General features: G+C 37.9%; 1 protein-coding gene and 1 long non-coding RNA gene across 2 annotated transcripts; both read right to left on the bottom strand.

Moving 5' to 3' along the window:
- Positions 1-2,837: 2,837 nt before the first annotated feature.
- LOC135675495 (F-box/LRR-repeat MAX2 homolog) lies at positions 2,838-5,387 on the bottom strand. The gene has a single exon (XM_065185699.1). It carries the CDS (start codon positions 5,166-5,168, stop codon positions 3,045-3,047), a length of 2,124 nt encoding a protein of 707 aa, XP_065041771.1. The 5' UTR covers positions 5,169-5,387; the 3' UTR covers positions 2,838-3,044.
- A 4,968-nt stretch (positions 5,388-10,355) lies between these two features.
- LOC135675494 (uncharacterized) lies at positions 10,356-18,770 on the bottom strand. Its single transcript, XR_010513878.1, has 6 exons — positions 18,395-18,770; positions 18,160-18,234; positions 11,806-14,024; positions 11,286-11,364; positions 10,944-11,041; positions 10,356-10,844 (listed from the first exon to the last, which is right to left on the bottom strand). It is a non-coding gene; the product is annotated as an uncharacterized LOC135675494 (long non-coding RNA).
- Between the last annotated feature and the right edge of the window lie 2,393 nt (positions 18,771-21,163).

The following is a 21,163-nucleotide window of genomic DNA, read 5'->3' as shown; positions in this document are numbered from 1 at the left end:
TCCGATCTTTTTCTTTCTCGTCGCATCGCAGTTCCTTGGAGCAACTCTTGCCATGTGAGGAAATCATTTGATCCTGGATGAGATGCTTAAAACCCTAAGGTAGACGATCGGTATAATTCCTAGCACGGAGGAGCAATTCAATGATAGGCAGGAAAAGTAGGAAGTTGAGGTAACGGTCAATGTTGTCAATGTTCTAAGCTAATTGACGAGTGTTAACGTTCTACTGGGATCATAAATAAAGCTCCTTCTTGGAGCATTACTCTCTGCCCTAAATACTAGGCCAAGGCTCTGATGGTTAGGGCCACCTACCTTACTCTTCGGTGCAGGGTTATATTAATCTTCACGAAATCATGTAATGTAGCTTGCAAATTTAAGAAAAACATGCTAGATTTTGATGTCTTTCATTGGTGATTTCTGCATAGTTTGATTGAGAAGGGAGCTATAAATGAATTCTAAGGAAAGGGAAATTTAAGATGTGGTGAAACTACAAAACGTCCTTCAAATTGAAGGTGGAAAATGAATTCATAAATCGCTTCTTCCCATTGGTTCATCTTTACTTCTGCTCTATAACATTATCTACAAAGAATGCAGTCCTATTTGACCATTGCGCTAAGTAGTAATATTGAATTTTCTCTTGGATTAGAATTTGAAATTATACCTCTAGGTGAATCTAAACGTGCATTACATTTGGAATTTGTCTGGAGAAATTGATCTAATTTGTAACTTAGCTCAACTTGCATCAAAAGATTTCTGATGTAAGACTTAATCTCTAAAGACTTTCTCGACCCAGATTTTTTTTCCATTCTTTTGCTGCTCTTTCATATGATGAGCTATTGAATTGTGTGTGATTGTATAGAAACAATTTGCTACTATCCTAGAGGAGACATGCATTCGATCCTTGCTTGTACATGAAAATCATATATCTTCTACTAACGAGTGTTCCAAACATGTTGTACTGATATAATTTGAAACTTAAATCACTATATTGGACCAATTTCCTTACACCAACTGTGTGAGCTGGAGATGAGGTATTACATGTAGTTAAGGGATATCAACTGATCGATTTTTGTAGTTTTCACGTTTTCCGATATTAGATATCTGCATAATGCATTTGCTGGTCCTCCGGTATAGTCTACTTGTTCATTTCAAATCACCCAAAGAGGCCCTTCATAATTGATACTCTGAACCCAATAAAAAAAATTCTAGCTTTTGATTACATGATATATCAGTGACCACCAATTTTGGTTCACAGTCTACATCTAGAACTTTTTGGACTTTCCATTTGATTAGGAGGAAGAAATTGATGTCGTATGGATGGTACATTGTTATGATCCAATTCCTCCCTGGCTTTTTTTTTTTATTAAATCAGTCCAAGATTTCACTATATTCAATTTGGATTCTGAACTCTGATAGTTTGATGATATTGGAAGTCCTAGATGGACCACTTTAATCAACAAATAGTCTGTGGGTATCACAAATTTATTCACAGCAATAATTTAATTTGCAACCTTGGTCCTATACTACCAAAACTGGGCAAGAAGTAGGCCAAGATAGCCTTCCAAGTTAGGTAGTCGACAGCCTTTGATGATCCTATCATTTGGACAGCCCATGAAGGTGTCCCATATGGCATCACAATTGCCCAATTTCAACAGCTGGTCCAACAATATATTAGAAGAGGAACAAATTGTAAATAAATTTATGGCATGATAAGTTATACTCTAATCTCCATTCCTCGGTTTTCACAGCATTGGTTCCACCAATTAACCATAAAAACTATTGGATTTGCTACGAGTTGATGAAAGTTTGATGGCATGCACAAAGGATGGTGATTATACATTGATCTTGAATAAACAAGCACTAGAGGTCCAAGAATAAGTTGAATATATTTTTAATAGTGAGGACATGCATGCATAACAGAGGGGAGTTTTAAGGATGTTTCCAGATTAGAATAGGGTAGTAAAAATGTTCAATACTCCTTTACGTATTTAATTTAGTTTATGATATTTATTTTGCTAATGTTGAAGACATGTATGTATAAACTCTAAGAAAATAAAGTCAAACTTCTAAGAGTATTGGAGTCTTGCAACAAATTAAAATAAAAGGAATACCAATTCTAGCGACAATAGTAGGAGAAAGCCAAAACAATATACAATTGTGAGATAATGGAATTAAGGATAAATGCAGCTACAATAACTTTTATTAGGTAGCTCTATATGAACAATTTTACCAGGAAACATGGAATACAATATTTTGAGACTGTAAATCTATATAGAGCTGTTCTGGCAAATAACAAGCAAAAAATTCATATTCCATTTGAATATTTCAAGAGGACATATAGGGCACCATTAATGAGTCAATTCATATCCTAACAGATGTTCAACTAAAATCCTGAAGAAGCATTGTTAGAACAAGAGTAGACATCGTTGCTTTTTGGTCAGTGGATTCAAATGTATACATATGTGTTCTGCAATTTTACTACACTTTGCTGAGTTTGTCTTATTTGTCAATCAGGTGCTATCCCTAAACTTTGTAAAGCCCCCATTAGCTACTGTGAGTATTCTGCCACAACTAGAGAGTATTTTCCACTGTCATTTATTGCATGATATCAATAATTAAAATATTTCATTATGCATATATGGTATTTTTATTATATTCAACTATATCGTTTTGTATGTTTGTTGGTAGGTTTCCTATGCTATGATACATTATTTCATACGTTGTCATGTATTTTATATAAATATTCTATTTGATGTTATTTCTGTATCTATATTGACTTATGCTTATTTTATGTTGTTTGATATTTATCATCCTTAGAAGGAACAATATTTGCTCAGGTGTAGGCTAATCAAACTGTATCAATCCAATATGTCGAGATTTGTAATGTTGCTAAACAAAGATCCCTCATAAAGTATATGTCACATACAAAATATATTCAAACCTCTCATCAACCTCAACACTACATCGCCTCATCGTTTATGCCTTCGATCATGTTTCTCTCTCTCTCTCTCTCTCTGGAATGGAACAGATGCATTCTTGTTATAGAATCAATCAGGAATTAAACGGCTGTTCAAGGTCTCCTCGAAGCGACTGCAGGAGTCGACTCTCATCTCTGTGCTCATGTCATTCTCCGGTGCCGGATAGTAGTCTTCCCTGAGCTGCACATCCCTCAGGCCCGGCATCCCGAGAAAGAACCGCATGAAGTGCTCGTGGGTGGTGCCATGGATGAACAGCTTCCTCAAGCTAAGGCAGCCCTGGATCAGTCCAGTCGCCGGAAGCGACAGGCTTCTCTGGTTCACCTCCTTGTCCTGCGGCGGCCAGTAGTCGAGCTCGTAAAGGCCCAGGTCACCGATTCCGTGGAGGTAAAACCTCTCCCACAAGCTCAGATCCATGTGGCCCGTCGGCGCCGTCAGCGCGTACCCGAACGCCTCGCCGCAGTCCAGCTTCATCTTGGCAAGGCGCGGATAGCGGGCAAGAAAGCTTAACCCGAAGACTCTCTGCCTCGGCCTCGGGCACATCCGGCAGTCGCCCTCCACCTTGATGCAGATGTCTTCCAGTTGCGGGCAGCTCTCCAGCCCCGCATCCCCCAGCGGCGTTAGCACTTCTCCTGCGGGTATCCAAAGCGAGAGGCAGCGGAGCCTCGTCCATGTCCGAAACCAGAAGCAGCGGTTCTCGATGTCGTCATGAGTGCCGTCCGAGTACCTACATTTCTTGTTTCTTGATCCGTCAGGCGTTTCCTCATCCACTTGGTCGACGTCCGAGTCGTCAGTCGTCTTCTCCGGCGTCTGGGGTAGCTGATCCAGCTCGGGGTTCGCCCAGATGCAGTCGATGTGAAGGCGCTCGACGCGGTCGCGGATCGGCTCTACAGCACGCAGCGATCTTGTGGCGTCGAGAAGCTGGCAGCCAGAAATGGCAATGTCGACCAGCGTGAACCGGAGCATGCTCGAGAGCTTCCTGATCCCCATTTCCGTGACCTTGTTGCATCCATGGATTTCTAACTTGGATAGCCTGCTGCAACCGCGAGCGATGGTGACAAGGCTAGAGTCCGTCAGATCCGCGGATTTCTTGATGCATAGCGACTCCAGCCGGCCGCAGACGGCGACGCCGTCCAGGTGCAGCCAAGCGCCTTTGCAGACGCCGTGGAACTGCCCGAGCTTGAGCGACTTGATCTTGGGGCATTTGTGGCTCAAGGCCTCCAATGAAGGCCCGGCATCTCTGACGTTGTGGCATATATCGAGCGCGAGGTCTTCCAGCTGCGGAAGCCCGGCGAAGAGCCCCTCGAGGCCCCGCCCGGTAATCGCAGCGGCTTCCTTCGCTTCGGAGTCGATGCGGGCGGAGGAGAGGGTGGCGGGATCGACGAGGTGGAGGAGGGCGAGGCGAGGGCAGCCGATGGCCAGCGTGAGAAGGGTGTGGTTGCTGACGAACTCGATGCACCGGGGGTTGAACACGCAGGGGGCAAGGAGGTGGGTGAGCTTGGGGCAGGCGCCGGCGATGGCGGCGAGCTCGGACGAGCCAAAGCCCTCGGTCGAGGCGGGGCAGAGGAGGTCGAGGTGGACGAGGGACGAGGCGGCGGTGGGGTGGTCCTGAAGGGCTTGGGGGACGTCCTCGGTCCAGCAGTAGAACTGGGAAAGGTCGAGAGCGGCGAGGCCGGGGCAGGCGGCGAGCAGCGGAGCGAGGTCGCCGCCGAGGGGGAGGTTGGCGGGCCGCTGGTGCCAGCGGACGAGGCGGGCGGCGCGGAGGTCCGGCCAGAGCGGCGCGAGGGCGGCGAGCACGGACGGGTCGCGGGCGTAGATGGCGAGGGAGGAGACGCAGGGGAAGGCCTGAGCGAGGCGGGCGGCGACGAGGGCGGCCTGCTCGGAGAGGAGGTGGTGGTGGTGGTAGTGCTGCGGCGGTTGCTGGTGGTGGAGGAAGGGGTGGTGGCCCCAGGGGGAGAGGAGGGAGAGATCGAGGTGAGCGACGGCGGGGAAGCACGTGGGGAGGAGGAAAGGGGCGCGGACGTGGCCACGGAGATCGAGGGAGGTGCGCGTGGCCCGCTCCAAGGATCGCCACCGGCGGCAGGCCAACGCCATGGCGTTGCGGCTGCGCACGTCGCTCACCAGCAAGAAGATGTTTGTCAGGATTGATTCCGGCAGATCGTGCAGGTGGATGCCGCTGACGGTGGCGGCCGCCATGGACCTTCTTGTTGCCACTACTCCTACTCCTACTACTAATAGATTAGGTTGGATTGGAATTGGAAGAAAGGGAGAGGTTTAAGAGGAAGAGGTGAAGAAGAATAGAAGGATGGATATAGGGGAGGGAGGGAGGAAGGAGATGGGGGCATTGGGATCAGGTGAGTTGGATGGGTGAGAGAAGCCATCCACATGACGGTGATCTGATCTCTGTTCCTTTTCGCATCTTGTATATATCGGACGCATACTTTGGCAGCGCAGTAGTGATTGTACCCCCCGGGGATTAAAACTCAAGCCAAAATTGAACCCAAATCAATTAAATCTAAACATATTGCTTTGCTTTTATTTTATTTGTCAAAGGCAAATAGCAATATCCATTTTTTAGTAATACTTTCTTTGAAATAATATCCATGAAGAGGGGGCCAAAGAAATGAAGATGATTTAATATAACACACGTTAACTGGACATCATCCTAATTTATTTGCTTTGCATCAAATTTGACTTGGATCATTTCACTAGATGATTCCCAAAGAGTGCTCTCTCTCACTTTTTGACTTGGATCATTTCACTAGATCATTCAAACCCCTTATTAACTAAGCAACATCACATGACCTTATCTAGAATGCCACTGATATAAATTTTGTAGAGACTATTTGAATTCTTGGCTTCCTAACACCTTAGCTTGAGAGTGATTCGAAAGTAGACATCAGTTGATTCTAAATTATTTTTTATAAAAAAAATATATCGAATGAGATTTTGAATCTTTAACTATTGATGAGAGAATACTATCATTAGATCAATATTTAAGATATAAAATATACTGGATGAGATTTCAAACCTTCAATATAGTTGATAAATGAGTCTCGTATTCACAATTAGATAAATTCTTAAGGTATAAAAAAATATATCGAATGAGATTTTGATCTAGTACACTACCAATATACTAATAATTAAGGTATGTTGGCTCCAAACTCGAACAATCATAATTTAATTTAATATTAATAGATTATTAAGATGCTGGTCTTGGATCATATTTTCATATCCAAAAACACTATTTTTTATCATTTATTATTTATAAAGAATAATAAAATAAAATAGTGGTGGACAAGTGGATGATTACAAAGATAAGGTGATGGGTCACCCAATCATCGGTCACACTCTAGTCATTTGCATCGATCTAATTTTCGATAGAATCTACCTCAAGGATAAGGATAGGGATAAGGCATCATCAATGACTAGAATCTTCTTCCAATAGAATAGTCACATATGATTAAAAATTAAAATAATCAAATATTATTTCTCAGATTTAACTCACAATTTAATGAACTTAAGTTTTTATTCATCTTAATAAGAACCCTTGTACTTAAGCTTTTCGTTTAAATTGATGTGCAATCATCCCATCTGTTAGAGAGAAATCAGAGATCAACAATTAAGGTACAAATAAAAATACTCTTTCCTATATAAAAAAATCAAACATCTTTTCCTACTTCCATAAGGAAAAAAAAAAAAGGGGGGTCAAATTCTTTCCTCTTTACCAACACGTTAACGTAACACGTAGAACTCCTAATTCACAAGGGATGCGAAGCGATTAAAACGATCAAATTGGTTCACTCCCATCACTATCGAGATTGTCGAATTCTCACGTGAGTTGCACATGGGACGGCCAATCATGCGATGCGACACTGTGAGAGATTAACGAAGACGTCCCCAACACAACCATATGCGGAGGGGTGTGTGTGTGTATGTGTTGCTACTACCTCCGTCATACGTGTGCGAGTAGCGTATCGAAGCCAAACGTACGAAGCTTAAAGGACATTTCGCTGTACTCCATGAGGACACCACGATTCCAGCTCCTTTGATGTTACCCACCACCAACCCCCCTCTCTCTCTCCCTCTCTCTCTCTCTCACACACACACACGTGGAACACGTTTTTGGGCACAATTAACACGTTCTCTGATGAGAAGCTCGAAGAAATGATGAAGGATTAGTCAATGAATGAATTGGCTCAAGGATCTAAATGTGCTATTATAACTTAGACACGGATATATTAGAGTTGTCGGGGGAGTAAACAAAATTAATAAAATATTAAAATAAAAAGAATTAAATAAATAAAAGAATAAAAGTTTAGATTAAACCCAGATGAAATTTCTTGTTCAATCGATATAATTCATCATATAAGATTGTTAAAATGTCTTGCCTAACCTCCTTTAGGAAGCTAAATAATAAATAAATGAAGATATAATTATGAAAGAAAGATAAAAATACAATTGAAATTATGTATTTTGTCTTATTTAGATAGTTGAAGAGCGTGGATATAATATTAAAACATTAAATTAAACTTTTTGATTATTTATGATTTTGATTTAAGAGTCTCAATCAAGATAAAAAATTTGTTGAAGTCAAAATCTTGAGTTTACCCATTTTATAGAAATGCTTATACAATTGAGAGAAGAGATGAGATGGAACCAAAAAGTCTCAAAAATTTGAAGTTTGAGATATTTTAAGTAATTATATTTAATATACATTTTTAAAATTTGAAATGTCTCATCTATTCTTCTATATTGTTGTTACTCCTTTATGATTTATCGATACCCACCAACTTTTCCAGAGACTTTTCAACATGTAAGACTTGAGTTTTATTCCTTTGATTCAGATGTCAACTTCAACTTCAACATAGTTTTAATTGAATCCATAAATTGAGGAATCAACACCATCAATCAATCAGTCCCAAATATAAGGGAAAAAAGAAAGAAAGAAAGATTGTATTATTTCATTAATAGTCAATATAAAATTATGTTAAATTTCATAAAATAAATCTTAACCATTTTTTCATTGATATATCAAATTCAACTTGATCAAATCCATAGTTTTAGGAATCAACTGTAAGATGGTTAAAGTTTAGCACGTCATAACTATCGCAGCATATGCAAAATAACTCAAAAGCAAGTTCATTTTAATTATACAACAAATGAACGGATGATTGTCATATATCTCTTGTTGTCTTATGACACATAAAAATTTGTATTGAGATGAGATGATTGATATTTTATATCAGATCGACATGATGTTGATTAAAATAGATCAATTTTGGACACAATAAAACAATCAGCGAATGATGAATTGAACGTGGTAAGTAAATGTCTCACTAATTGAGAATCATATCTAGCCTTATCTCATTTTAGGGTTTTGCGGTATTGATATGATAAATAATTTTATGTTATTTAATTATATTATCATACAATTTAAAAAACTAAGCTATTAAAAAATTATTTATACATATATATATATAATTTAACATTTCCTTTGATGCGGGAGCAGATCACACTTAACATCTAACATTAAAGGAGGAGTATCAAAAGAGGGACTGCTCACTCTCTTTGATTGTCCTGTGCAACCCGCGGCCTCGACAAAGACAAATGCACACGCCCACTTGTCTTGTTACACGGCTCATGTACCCTCGGAGTAGGGCCCACGAAATGAGTGGCTTGTACGATACCACGTCAACTCTGTTAGAAAACCATGAGAAAAATGAAAAAGGACGCGTGCCGTGATGCGCAATATTTAATTAGTCTCAAGAAAAATAAAACATAATTCTTGAGATATAAAAAAATAAAGAGAAGAGTTCAAATATATAGATTTTCGGACAGAATCAAAGATTTGTTGAGGATTTATAGGAAACTTCTCATTGTCTTCCTATCAAAGATTCTCTAAAAATAAAAGATTCTCTAGGAATCAAAGAGTTCAAGGATTTTTAGGAATCAAAGATTCTCTAGCCACCTATCTCTCTCTCCTCTTTGCAACGAAGCCACATCTCTCTCTCTCTCTCTCTCGGAAACCTGAGCTGTTGGATATGATGTATGATCTACACAGGAGCTGTGGGACGGTTCCAGGAAGGGCAATTCTGTAACTCGAAGCAGTAGTATCCCTGTGATGACAACGATCTTGAGGAAGAGGAGGAGGCAGTACCTCGGTGCTTCCACTAGTGCAGTGCAGTCCAGTGCAAGTGTAGTGGGCGGAAATGACGAGATGACAGGAGACGAGATGCGGTGTCTCGTTCGGCGGCGTCTCAGCCGATCGCCCGTACGTGGCGCGGAGATCACTCGTCGCCGTCATCGTCCCGATGACGCATCTCACTGTGCTGTCCTTCCCTGCCCTCGCTGTTGGCAGACAAAGACGCAGCGATCGGTACTCACTTTACAGCTCGCCATGCAGTGCGGTGGTGAGCCCCGTTGGTCTCACTCAGCCTTGGGTTGGTAAAAATGCTCACGTGAGGTTTGTTTGGGTTGAAAGTAATTTTTTTTAATATTTAAATAAAAACGAATTTTTTTAATATTTACAATAAGCGAATTAAAAAACTCCTTATTAATAAGCATTTCAGATATTAGATTTTTTTAAAAATATTCCAGACATTTTTTAGAATAATAAATTAAATTTAAAATTAATTAATTAATTTATCTCGTGATTTTAGTGAGGAAAAGATGTAAGAATAACACTCTTCCTTTAGGAAATTTCATGATAAATCTAAAGAGGACGAGAAAAAAAAAATCTTTAAGATTTGTATAACACCAGCTCAGGAATATTTATAATTTATTTTCAAGTGATGAAAAAATAAATTTTAGATGTAAAAAAGGAGTGTCCAACTACATAAATGCATTAACTGTGTATATTTTATTGCTGATTTCCTAAAATTTCTCCAACACAAAATTTCATAATGACATATATAATTTTCTTTATTGATATATATTTTGTGATGGGATAATTAAAGGATTTTGTTACCCATAACTGAATTATGATTATGATTATGCCATAAGTGAACCACGGAAATGGATTGTTCATGAAATTGATCCATGTTTTTAGGATTGATATAGGAAACAAATCACTAAACAAAATAATTAATAAGCTATCAAGAAAACAAACGCAAAACATTTGTCCACAATGACAAGCCCAAGAGATAGCCAATAGGATTTTGAATAGCCCGCCCAAATGCACCAAGTCCATAATCTAATTGACCACACAGAACTAATTAATACAAATTTACCTTAAAATCCAAAAGAATGACTCCACATAGTATCTCATAATAAGCATGTCTCCAAATAAAAATAAATTCCCAAGGAATATTTTTTAAACTAAAGAAATAATTTTATTTCAAACTATAAAAAGTTCATTTAATGTGATATACAATGCAATAATGCAGTAACCACTGGATGTCCTCTGGGAATATGTTGGTGAAGTAGGAAAAGAGTGTTAAAATAGTTCCTATTCATATACTTGATGAATGACAGCATATGGCCAGCAACAAAGTGACCAACCTATGGGAAGGCCTCAATCAAGGCTTTGGCAAAGTGGAAGGGGAGCTTTAAGCTTTGGATAAGAATGGCCCCCTCCATTCTCCTAAGAAAACGTACCCTCCACCACATGAAGAGGAGGGTGGGGGCGATTAGAGTCTTAGATGGAAAGGCCAAGTCAGTCCTTTTCACTGAGACTTGAACGGCACCACGTCTCCCCTCCCTTGGCATTTACTTTGATCGGTCCATCATGTACTCGTCCGCAGCATGATAGAGTGCCCCATCTACTGTTCTCTTTCTTATCACCAAAGAAATTCATGGCAGTACCTTGAGAAAAGGACAGCAATGAAACTTGTCCTGTGACCTTCGTGCTTTCCAGTCGGGCACGGAGTCCTGCAACAATGACAGCCACATTGATCAATCCAATGATGTCAATAGGAGAAACAAAAGTATGAGTTGGTATCATGGAGATTATTTATCTGGCAGCCACACATCAGTTTAACCATGCAACTTGGATTTGTTCAGCAGCAGCAGCAGCACAAAGGAAAGTGGAAGTTCATGTCCCGTTAGAAGCTGCACAAATAAGATAGCTGTAGAATAATATTAGTAGCAGCACTTGCTCTGGTATAACACTCCACGTCATTATTATATCAAATTGGGTTGGGCTTGTAGGGGAACATGGATCAAATGATTCCGTCGACTTAGAAATCTATGCATCATAAGCTGATAAACTTATTGTAGGTTCGAAGAGATAATTCAGTATAAATAGTGTGTCTGAAGCATGTGTGCACTGCAGCAAACTCAGATAAGTTTATCTTTATGATGGGAATGAACCTTTTTAGCAAGATGGAAACAGTTGGACCATATTGTTGGGACCAGGTGGCAGCAATAAGTGCAGGTCTCTAGCAAGTTTCTGCACCATAGAAAAAATTTCATGAGAAAAACAAATTACTTGCTGTCAGAGCATTTACAAAATATGAAAAGATTCTTCCAAAGATGTGATTGTTTAACATTCTTAATTTTGCTTGCTGCAAAGGCATCTAAAACATACTTTTGGAGTTGAACTTATCACTGAACAAATAAGGCACATCATGACATAATATGATTAATCAGCAGAATCGATATTGCATTAAAGAATATGACTGCAAGGATACAACAATAGATCATGGTGTCTACTAAGTACCAAATCATCATGTAAATAATTGAGGTATCTAGAACTTGGATATTTTGGAGGAACCTAGATACATTGAGATACGTTTGGAAGTCCATATGCTTTTCTCACAGATGATTCTAAGCCCTCTAGTAAGATGATGCCTCTTGGATCCTTTATAGAGTGCTTCAAATAGGGAAATACCTCAGTTATGCAAGGCATGAAGCAGAAGTAATGTAATGGGAGTGTGTCAATCTCTTCAGCATCAGCTATTAACACTCTAACCAAGATGAGTTATAGCAGTATGATCCAGACCAGTTGTTGGGTATGTTTTGGCTAAACGCAAGATGACCAATACTGCTGTAAAATACCAGGAAGAAGTTTCACATGTTAATGTTGCAAAGATTTTTCTTGTTGATGCACAAAAAAGCAAGAAAGCAAATGGAAGAACATGGACATATATGACTGCCTTCAGCATAGACAGCAATGAATGACTTTTCTTTTACGGTTACAACCATGGATCTAAACACAAAGGAACTCATTGCAAATGTTTCAATTGTCTCAGTGGATATCTTTCGACTAAACATAGTCATGAGGTGAAAGGAGAAACATCATTAAGGTAGGTTTAACTATTTCACAGTTATTCCATAGGCCTCATTACAGAAAAAAGGGGAGAATCTAGTACATACGTCAATCATGATAATAAAGGTACTACTCGAGCTATAGGTGATGGACGATGTTTATGAAGAAGACAGCTCAGATTCATAAACTAATCCAACATTAAAAAGCACATGTTGCAACCTACTATGTCGCCAAATGATACAATATTCATCACGAAAGAAAACATGCCAAAACTTAAGACCAAATAATAGCTTTCACTGATTTGTCAATCACGTGATAAAGGATACAATAATCTGCTGCCCAAATTCAACATAAAGCAAAAATGACTTTTAGTTGGCATTAGATTGATAATTTTCTTATAGCTACAGAAAGAAATTCCTAACCATAGTAGAAAATAGTTAAGAATGGTTGTGAGGCACACTTGCAACGGTCATCCGCAAAGGGACAACTTAAGTACAACCTCGCACAAGTCCCAAAAGGATCTATCAAACAAGAAAAGGTTGGTTAGTTTCAAAGATGAGCGATATGTCAGTCTCGACATCTCGCTCAGAAATACAATACTCAAGCAATTTAGCATATAGTTCGAGTGCAGACAGAAAACAAGGACTTTGGAAGGAAAAAAGACAGTTGCAAGACCACAACGACCATTGAACTGGTGTTGGAGTGTTAGGCAACAATATGCATATTTTGAGTACAAGTTTGTGAATCCAAACAAGACCCAACATTACCCCAAAGCCCCATCTAGCTTTGTGTCACACGGGGTCCCAAGGGGCTGGGATGAGTGATGTTTTGCACTATACCAAAGGCTTGAGAGATTCGGTAGTTTTGGCTCAGTTTTGCCTTGTTCGGTGAGCGGTTGCTGTGCAGCCCTGTGCACTGCCTAGGCTTACAAAAGCTAAGGAAAAACATATAAAAATAAGGCAAAACACAATGCCAAACAACTGCACAAGCAAACATAAGTGATGAACAGTTCGTTGACGATAGTGTTGCGGGTATGCGACGATCATCTATGACACAGTAGAAAATAGTTAAGAATATTGTAGATGACCAAGTACATGGATAATGAGTTATAAGAAATGACATTGTACATGACAACAAGAATTTGGACATCCAAGTGACAACATTCCTTTCCACGATTCAATCTCAATATATAACATCATTAAATAATCACTTTAAGTCAAAAGAAAATAACAAAACGATCTAAATCTGGTGAATATGTCAACCCTTGAAATTGTTTAATACAGCTGATATTTTGGTGAGCAACAAAACAGAACAAATTGTCTAATTATCACACAAAACGGAAAATATTACAAAATGCCTAAACCAACATCAAAATTATGAATGAAATTAATGGAGCAGAGGATGACTGAGGATTCATGCTATTCTGGATTGGACAGAGGAAGTTCTGAATAACTAATATGGTATTCCATATGCAAATACTGAACCAAATAGTGATGAGAATCAACTGAAACTTCCATATAGTATCACAAATCTAATTGCTGCAAAAAAATTTAGAGAACATATAAACCAAAGGATTCAGATGGGTCATTATAAATTGACAAAACCTTGAAATAGTTAAACCAGTAAGCATTCCTAACTACAACATCATACATATACAATACTTCCATAGATTTGCTATTAACCAAGGAAAAACAAGAATTTACAATGTCATACGAAAACAGGGTATATGGCGGCAACCATGGATCTTTCTTCATATAACTCCATAAAGGGCCAACATACCACAAAAATGGATCTTTCCTCATGTAGCTCAACAAAGGACCTTCCATGATTCAAATCTGTAACTGGGTAAGTAAGAAACAGATAAGAGTGCATGGAAGAGACCAAGGTATATTCACATACACAGAATTACTAGACAGTCATAAGAAAATTCAAGTTATCATAGGTTCCCATTAAATATGGACACTGTAGAATTTTAAAAAAAAAAAGCTCTGCTCTGAGAGAGGCTGTTCCTAGTATAATTTAATTCCAAAAGAAAAAAACATCTTTCTTAATTGTGAAAAATTATAAATGAACAATGGAAATTGGCGAATAATTTCCAAGGTGTTATGATACTAAAAGATACAACTGATATCTCCACTTCAAGCCTTTAAATCTTTGCTTATTTTTTAGAACCTTGGTTAGATTATTAGTCAGTGTGCCAGATTTAGTGTCCAGCAGCCATCATACAATTGAAATACAGGAACAATACATAAATATATGTGTCCTGGGCCCTTGGCATGCATGAGGATGCAAACACTTCACTACCTAGGATGTGCCAAAATGAGTACAACATGGTACCTTCAAGTTTGTAACAATACCATCCTGATGAGTGACCATCATGGACATGGCATTTGATATTAATCATTGGTTGAGAGGCCCAAATTAAATTAAGAAGTAATTTGTGAGCTATCTAGTTATTCTTTAATTAGGCTCCATGGGTTTGTCTTGTATCTCCCAAGAATCAAAAGGTCAAGTTCCGATCTACAGTTTCAACATAATTATTAAAATACTTGTGTTTGAGTTGGTGGTCTCTGTGATGTGCATCTCTGTCAACTTGATGTAAACTTGACCTGAGAAGACTCATTGACACCCTGCTCATGAGGTGATAAAGGTGAAAGTGTTCAAAATGCTAGCGATAGAAGTACAAAAACATACTAAATGAAGGCCAAGGTGGTGATGAGCAAATTAGATAGTCCAATCATGTTCACTGAGTCATAAATGTGCTCCTAATTAGTGTTTCAGAGACAAGATTAAGGCTTAGGCCTATATAGTATTTGGAGATGATTTCTTATATTTATTGCATGAAGAATATGAAGTTCATGCAAAACAAAAGTAGGGGAAGTGGCTAAAAAGGTACCACTCTAGAATAGACTCATAAACCAAACCTAAAGAGTTTGTAAGTTGCACTGAACTGAAAACAACCATATAAATTTTGATAGCAAAATACCAGGACTACATATGACCTTCAGATGAAGTTATGTGAGAACAAGTTCATCTATCATTAAAAGTCATGCAAGTGATATGACTTGACTCGCATTATAGGAATGTGATTAACCTATTTAGATTTTAGATTTTTGATGAGGGTCAGTCCAACTCGACCAATTTTGGAACCAACCCAAGCATTTTGTAAAAAGAGGCCCATAGAGGGGACACATTTTGATGTAAAGGGATGGTGTGAAACGTGATGCCCCACTCTTTTTTTTTTCCTCTTTCCAACGAACGCACATACTCCTTTTTCCTTCTTCCTTCTTCCCTCTTTTCATTTCTTATCCTTTGTCCTTTCTTTCTTGTCCTTTCTCCTCATTTCTTAAAACATAGCTCCTAAAAAGCCCCAAGGAAATTTCTTCTTCTTAGAAAGATTTTTTTTTAATCACCATTTCTTGTATACCAATATCCTAAACTATGTTATTATTCAAGAAACTCATTCTCTCGATACTAAAACCTCGCGCACTATCTCAGATCTTGTCCTACAAGAAATGGTGATTAAAGACGCAAGAAAATCTCCATCGAAAGGAGGAGAAATTATCTTGGGGCCTTTCAATATAAAATCAAGGAAGTAAACCTAAGGCAGGAGAAATGGGTTGAAGAGAAAAAAAAAAGAGAAAAAAGAAGAAAGAAAGGAGAAAAAACGAAGATGAGAAAAAAAGGGGGAAAACGAAGAAGAAAAGAAGAGAAGGTAATGTGAATGAAGAAGAGACAAGAAGTTACTCTTTTCCTATACCAAAAATATGTCTCCTCCATTTGCCTCTCTTTTGGTTTTACAGAATGGGCCAGGTAGGTTCAGAATGGGCCAGGTCTTGTCCTACCAAAACCCCGCGCACTATCTCAGATCTTGTCCTACAAGAAATGGTGATTAAAGACGCAAGAAAATCTCCATCGAAAGGAGGAGAAATTATCTTGGGGCCTTTCAATATAAAATCAAGGAAGTAAACCTAAGGCAGGAGAAATGGGTTGAAGAGAAAAAAAAAAGAGAAAAAAGAAGAAAGAAAGGAGAAAAAACGAAGATGAGAAAAAAAGGGGGAAAACGAAGAAGAAAAGAAGAGAAGGTAATGTGAATGAAGAAGAGACAAGAAGTTACTCTTTTCCTATACCAAAAATATGTCTCCTCCATTTGCCTCTCTTTTGGTTTTACAGAATGGGCCAGGTAGGTTTAGAATGGGTCAGGTTCAACTTGCATTCACATTCTTAGGTTATTCTAAAAGCTGCACAGAAATTTCGCTATAGTGAAATTTATTTAGCATGAATGGGCATGAAACTATGGAATATTCCAAATTATGCTGATGTTTATAGTAAACCTGGATTGTTCCATTGGTACCATGTTGCTAATGAAATGGCCAGACCTACAAAGAAATGACATTGTAGTAACTGCAACTCAAGATAGTTGAGATGGAGATATAGAATTCTTCGTAGCAGGGTTTGCAATACCATATTGTGCCGCCCAGTATGGACGGTACATACCGGTTCGCCAGCAGACCAGCGCACGAACTGCTCGCTACCGGGCGATATCAGGCATTTAGCCCCATATCGAGCGATACGGGGTTGTACCGAGCAATCATAGTCAAAATGTCAACCGTTACCAACCTGAACCAGCTGGTACTGGCCGATTTTGACCGTTGGCAAAGGTGGAGGAATCACTCGGATGAAGATGCATTTGGCCGACGAGTATCCTGATGTTGTAAAATGCAAGAAGGTTCTGACGGAGATCCGTAAATCATTTCAAAACAAGTTACAACAAGTAAGAGAAGATACAATAAAAAAGAAGGCAAGAGCTAAGTAAGAATATACTGTATGGCTACATATGAACCAGTTTATGACGAGTATGAGGGTTGCGATGATGAAATTGACTCGGATCTCACTGCCGATATTCGTGCATCACTGGAGCATCAATATATGTATGACGAATACATGCCTTAGGAGCCGCCTCGGACACATGTGATTCATGACGATCAACCTACGACCATCACCACATTGATGCACCAATAGGATACGATGTATCAATACACTATGTCATGGAATCAACTTCAAGATTGGGTCCGACAAACATATCATATAGATATATAGATACATAGGAGCGAGGACCCCGATCCACCATCGTTCGTTTTGGTATTAGAATCAGGTATATCTACATATGTGATTACTTAATTCATTTGAATCTTAAAGTTTAAGTTGTATACAAAATAATCTAACAATTCAAATATTTTTTCTGTAGTTAATTCAATATTAATGAAAGGACGATCCAAAATGGACCAAAATTGCGAACCTTACACAAGGCCACTCAAAGCTTGAAAAAATATATGGCACTATTCTTACCTAATTTACATTAATTTTGCAAAAACTATAATAAATGTATATTTATTTCTAACTTAAAAATCCTATCCTAACTTTTTTTTTAATTTTTCAAGTATTTTAGGAGGGTTTTATACCTATTTTAGGCGTACTGCTCAGTACGTCATACCATACCATACCGTACCAAGCAAAGCTTAGTATACCGATACCGCTCAGTACGTCATACCATACCATACCGTATCGAGCAAAGCTCAGTACATCGGTAACGGGGTATAATTTTAATGTGATAGATTGTCTCTTCTCCTATAAATTCAGATTATGTTAAGTTTTTTATTCTTGACTCTTTATTCCATGGTGCTGCTGATTTTTAGAAGCTATGACGTTAGGGATTTCGGTAAATTATTGGGAAGCTTGGTCTCTAGACTCTACATGGTAGTCTTTATTAGATTCTCAAACATCCAAAAAAAAAAATGCTTGTAATGATCTTCAGGTGTGTGTTCCATCTGCTCTTTTCATTCACTTATCATTTTCCTATGACTCATTATGTTAAGCAATTTAAACATGTCAAAAAATGTGTTACAGTAACTTAGGTATCTTCTCTTCTTTTAGCCACTTCGAAGTAAGGTTCTTAAAAGACAAAGATTTGCATACCTAATGTGGTTGGTGATGGCCTCGTCTTCATCCCTTTTATTATCTTCTATTAAGCTTCACAAATCAGCAACGAACCTACATAAGCAAACCATCAGTCCACAGCTTCTCTCTCACAAGAAATGGGAATCAAGAAGACAGCTCGAGGCATCGCTCTGGGGTCGGTCCGTGTGGCCAGACATAAACAAACTCGTTCCTCGACCAGCACACTCGTGTCGATTCCGACTGGGAATCGTACCTCACGATTAGGGCAGTACTCGGAGTACTCGCTAGAGGCGGAAGCGAAGACATCGGCGTGGCGGGGGCTTCGTGCACCGGCGTAGACCGCAGTAGGAGAGCTCACGGCGCCATCCCAAAAGGCGGAGAGGAAGGAGTCGCGGCGGACGGGATTCCAGTCCACCTCGTGGGCCTTGCGTAAGTGCTCTCGTAAGGAGCAGACCGGGTTGGCGGAAGACGGCAGCGAGGCCTCCCACAGCTCGAGGGAACCGTCGGCGACTGCGGAGACGGCAAAGGAGTCGTACGGCCGCTACAACAAACTTTCTCGTTGTTTGTTTTATTTTAATTTTTATTTAGAATGATCTGAAAAAAATCTTCAAACAAAATATTTACTAATTAAATTAACTAATGCCTTGAAAACGTATAAAACAGTGAGTCAGATAAATCAACAAATAATATTTTTTTTAATTATATAATTTATAAAATAAGAACAAATTTTGGTTACTATTTTAATTAACAAATACCCGAAAGATTTATAAAATAGTGAGTCAGATATATCATCAAATTAATTTTTTGATTTCTTCCTGACAAAAGATATTGAAAAACTCGGTTCGATGTGTCTATCTCAATAAGGTCTTTATCAAATAAATTAATTATTTTTATTTTCATAAAAGATAAATAGTGAAGATAATATTCGAGCTCGAGATTAAGATATACTTTATTATTCATATGTAACAAAAGTAAATTTATTATACTAATATTTTAATTATAAATTCACAAATTGATGTATAACACACTCCATATATCATCAACATACTAATATTTTAAGTGTGACAAGTGACACTATTAAGCTAACCATTTTTATAACACTACTCATTTGAGTACAAAATAGAAGAAAGACAAGAATTATTTGAGTATAAAATATAAAATATCATATCATAAACTACATATTACATCATAATTTAGTCTCATCTAAAAAATAGGCAAAGATTTGGATTGATCTGGGCGTGAAAGGCATACTACTATAAATCTAAGTATTTTGGGTCAAGCTCAATGAACTTAACAAGTCAACTATCCCATGAGACATAATTTGCATTAAAATTATTAATGAAAAATTAAGAAAATTTTCACACACCTCTCTATAATCATAGAAAAAACCTAAATAAATTTGACATTTTAATATTGTTAGAATTCCACATCCAAAAGTTGAATCTCTAACTAAAATTGAAACAACAAAAGAAATAACTACTATCAACTTGGCAACATAATAGTTGATACCACAAAGATTCTTGCAAGTCACAATCTTCCAATATTATTGTTCTCCTCATACAAGTGACATTGAACATATCCACTTTCAGTGGTGGATTCTGATGGGGATTTTTATTTTATTATTTAAAATATAGGAATGGAATATGAAAAGGAATTATCACAAATACATTTGACAACATATATATCAAGTATTGAATAGAGAATGAGACCATATTTCTCTATATATCATGAATCATGACCAGCTAGCTTAGTCACCACCAACATTATCTAATGTGTTACAAGTGAAAATGTAGGACAATAATATTATAGCAAATAATAGGAAATAGAGCACAAGTATGGAAGATGTATTACATATAAAGTAAACCAAGGAAAATTAATATACATACAATATCATTAATCTTCACATAACCTATTGATGCAAGATGGAAATGGAAAGAATGACAAAACTCTAGAAACTGTATCTAACGAATGAAATATCTAAAGAATGCAAGATGGAAATAGGATAGTAAATGACAAACTCTAGAAAGCATATCTAAAGTACATTGAAAGAATGAAAGAGAGAAATTTATTGAAAAATTAACCATAGTAACAATGAGATGAGATACATACTTTGACTTACATATCTCACACTGAGATATCATTATTAACAATGAGAAACTCTCCATAGCATGCATGTGATTAGAGCAGCCTTATCATTATTCTTGCTTGCACACTAACTCCATTCCATGTATGTGGACAATAGGTTGTCGAACACTAGTTTAAACATACAACACATGCCCTTGAAGATCTAGTATTCTTTTGAGCCAATGAATCCAACACACTTACAATAGCTATCTTCAAGGAGACTATACAATCATTAAAGGCAAATTAGTAGTTCTATAATTAATTCATATCATATATTAAACTTAAAGTTATAATTTAGAGGGGCAAGGACAAAAATTATTAGTTTTCGATGAATATATACAATTAACATATATAGTTTTGAAGGAATATATACCTGATTCACTTAGTTTGTATTGAGGAATTGAAATATTATTCTACAAATTTTCACACATAAATTATTAGTATGGTATTAGTGTATAAACTTCATTACTTTGGATTAATGGTCTGAAACCCTATTTTATAATTCTATACCTAAAATATTAATCTAGTGATGACGTGCCTAACTCAATTATTCCTAAGTTAAAGATATGAAATCCCAATATATAAAATTTTAGATCTAATACATTAATTTGATGATTATGTATTTGACTCACATTAGTTTAATGTTATGAAATCTTATTCAATAAAGTTTTTAATACATCAATTAGCTTACTTAGTAAAAATTTTAATATATATATAGTGTGTGTGTGTGTGTGAATGAGAAATATGTATCTTTTCTCTCTTCATGTGTGGGAAATTGGGCTCTATCGAGCTCTTCTTGGGCCACAAACATGCCAGCCCATTTAAGCTAGAAAAGACGTTCCGCTACGCGCACCAGAGACACGCACCCCCGACTGCTACCCCTCCTGCCGCGTGACGT

Source organism: Musa acuminata, chromosome BXJ1-6 (genome assembly GCF_036884655.1).
Source record: "Musa acuminata AAA Group cultivar baxijiao chromosome BXJ1-6, Cavendish_Baxijiao_AAA, whole genome shotgun sequence".
Classification (NCBI taxonomy): domain Eukaryota; kingdom Viridiplantae; phylum Streptophyta; class Magnoliopsida; order Zingiberales; family Musaceae; genus Musa; species Musa acuminata.
The sequence above is the reverse complement of the archived record's forward strand: the minus strand, read 5'-3'. Positions and strand labels throughout refer to the sequence as shown.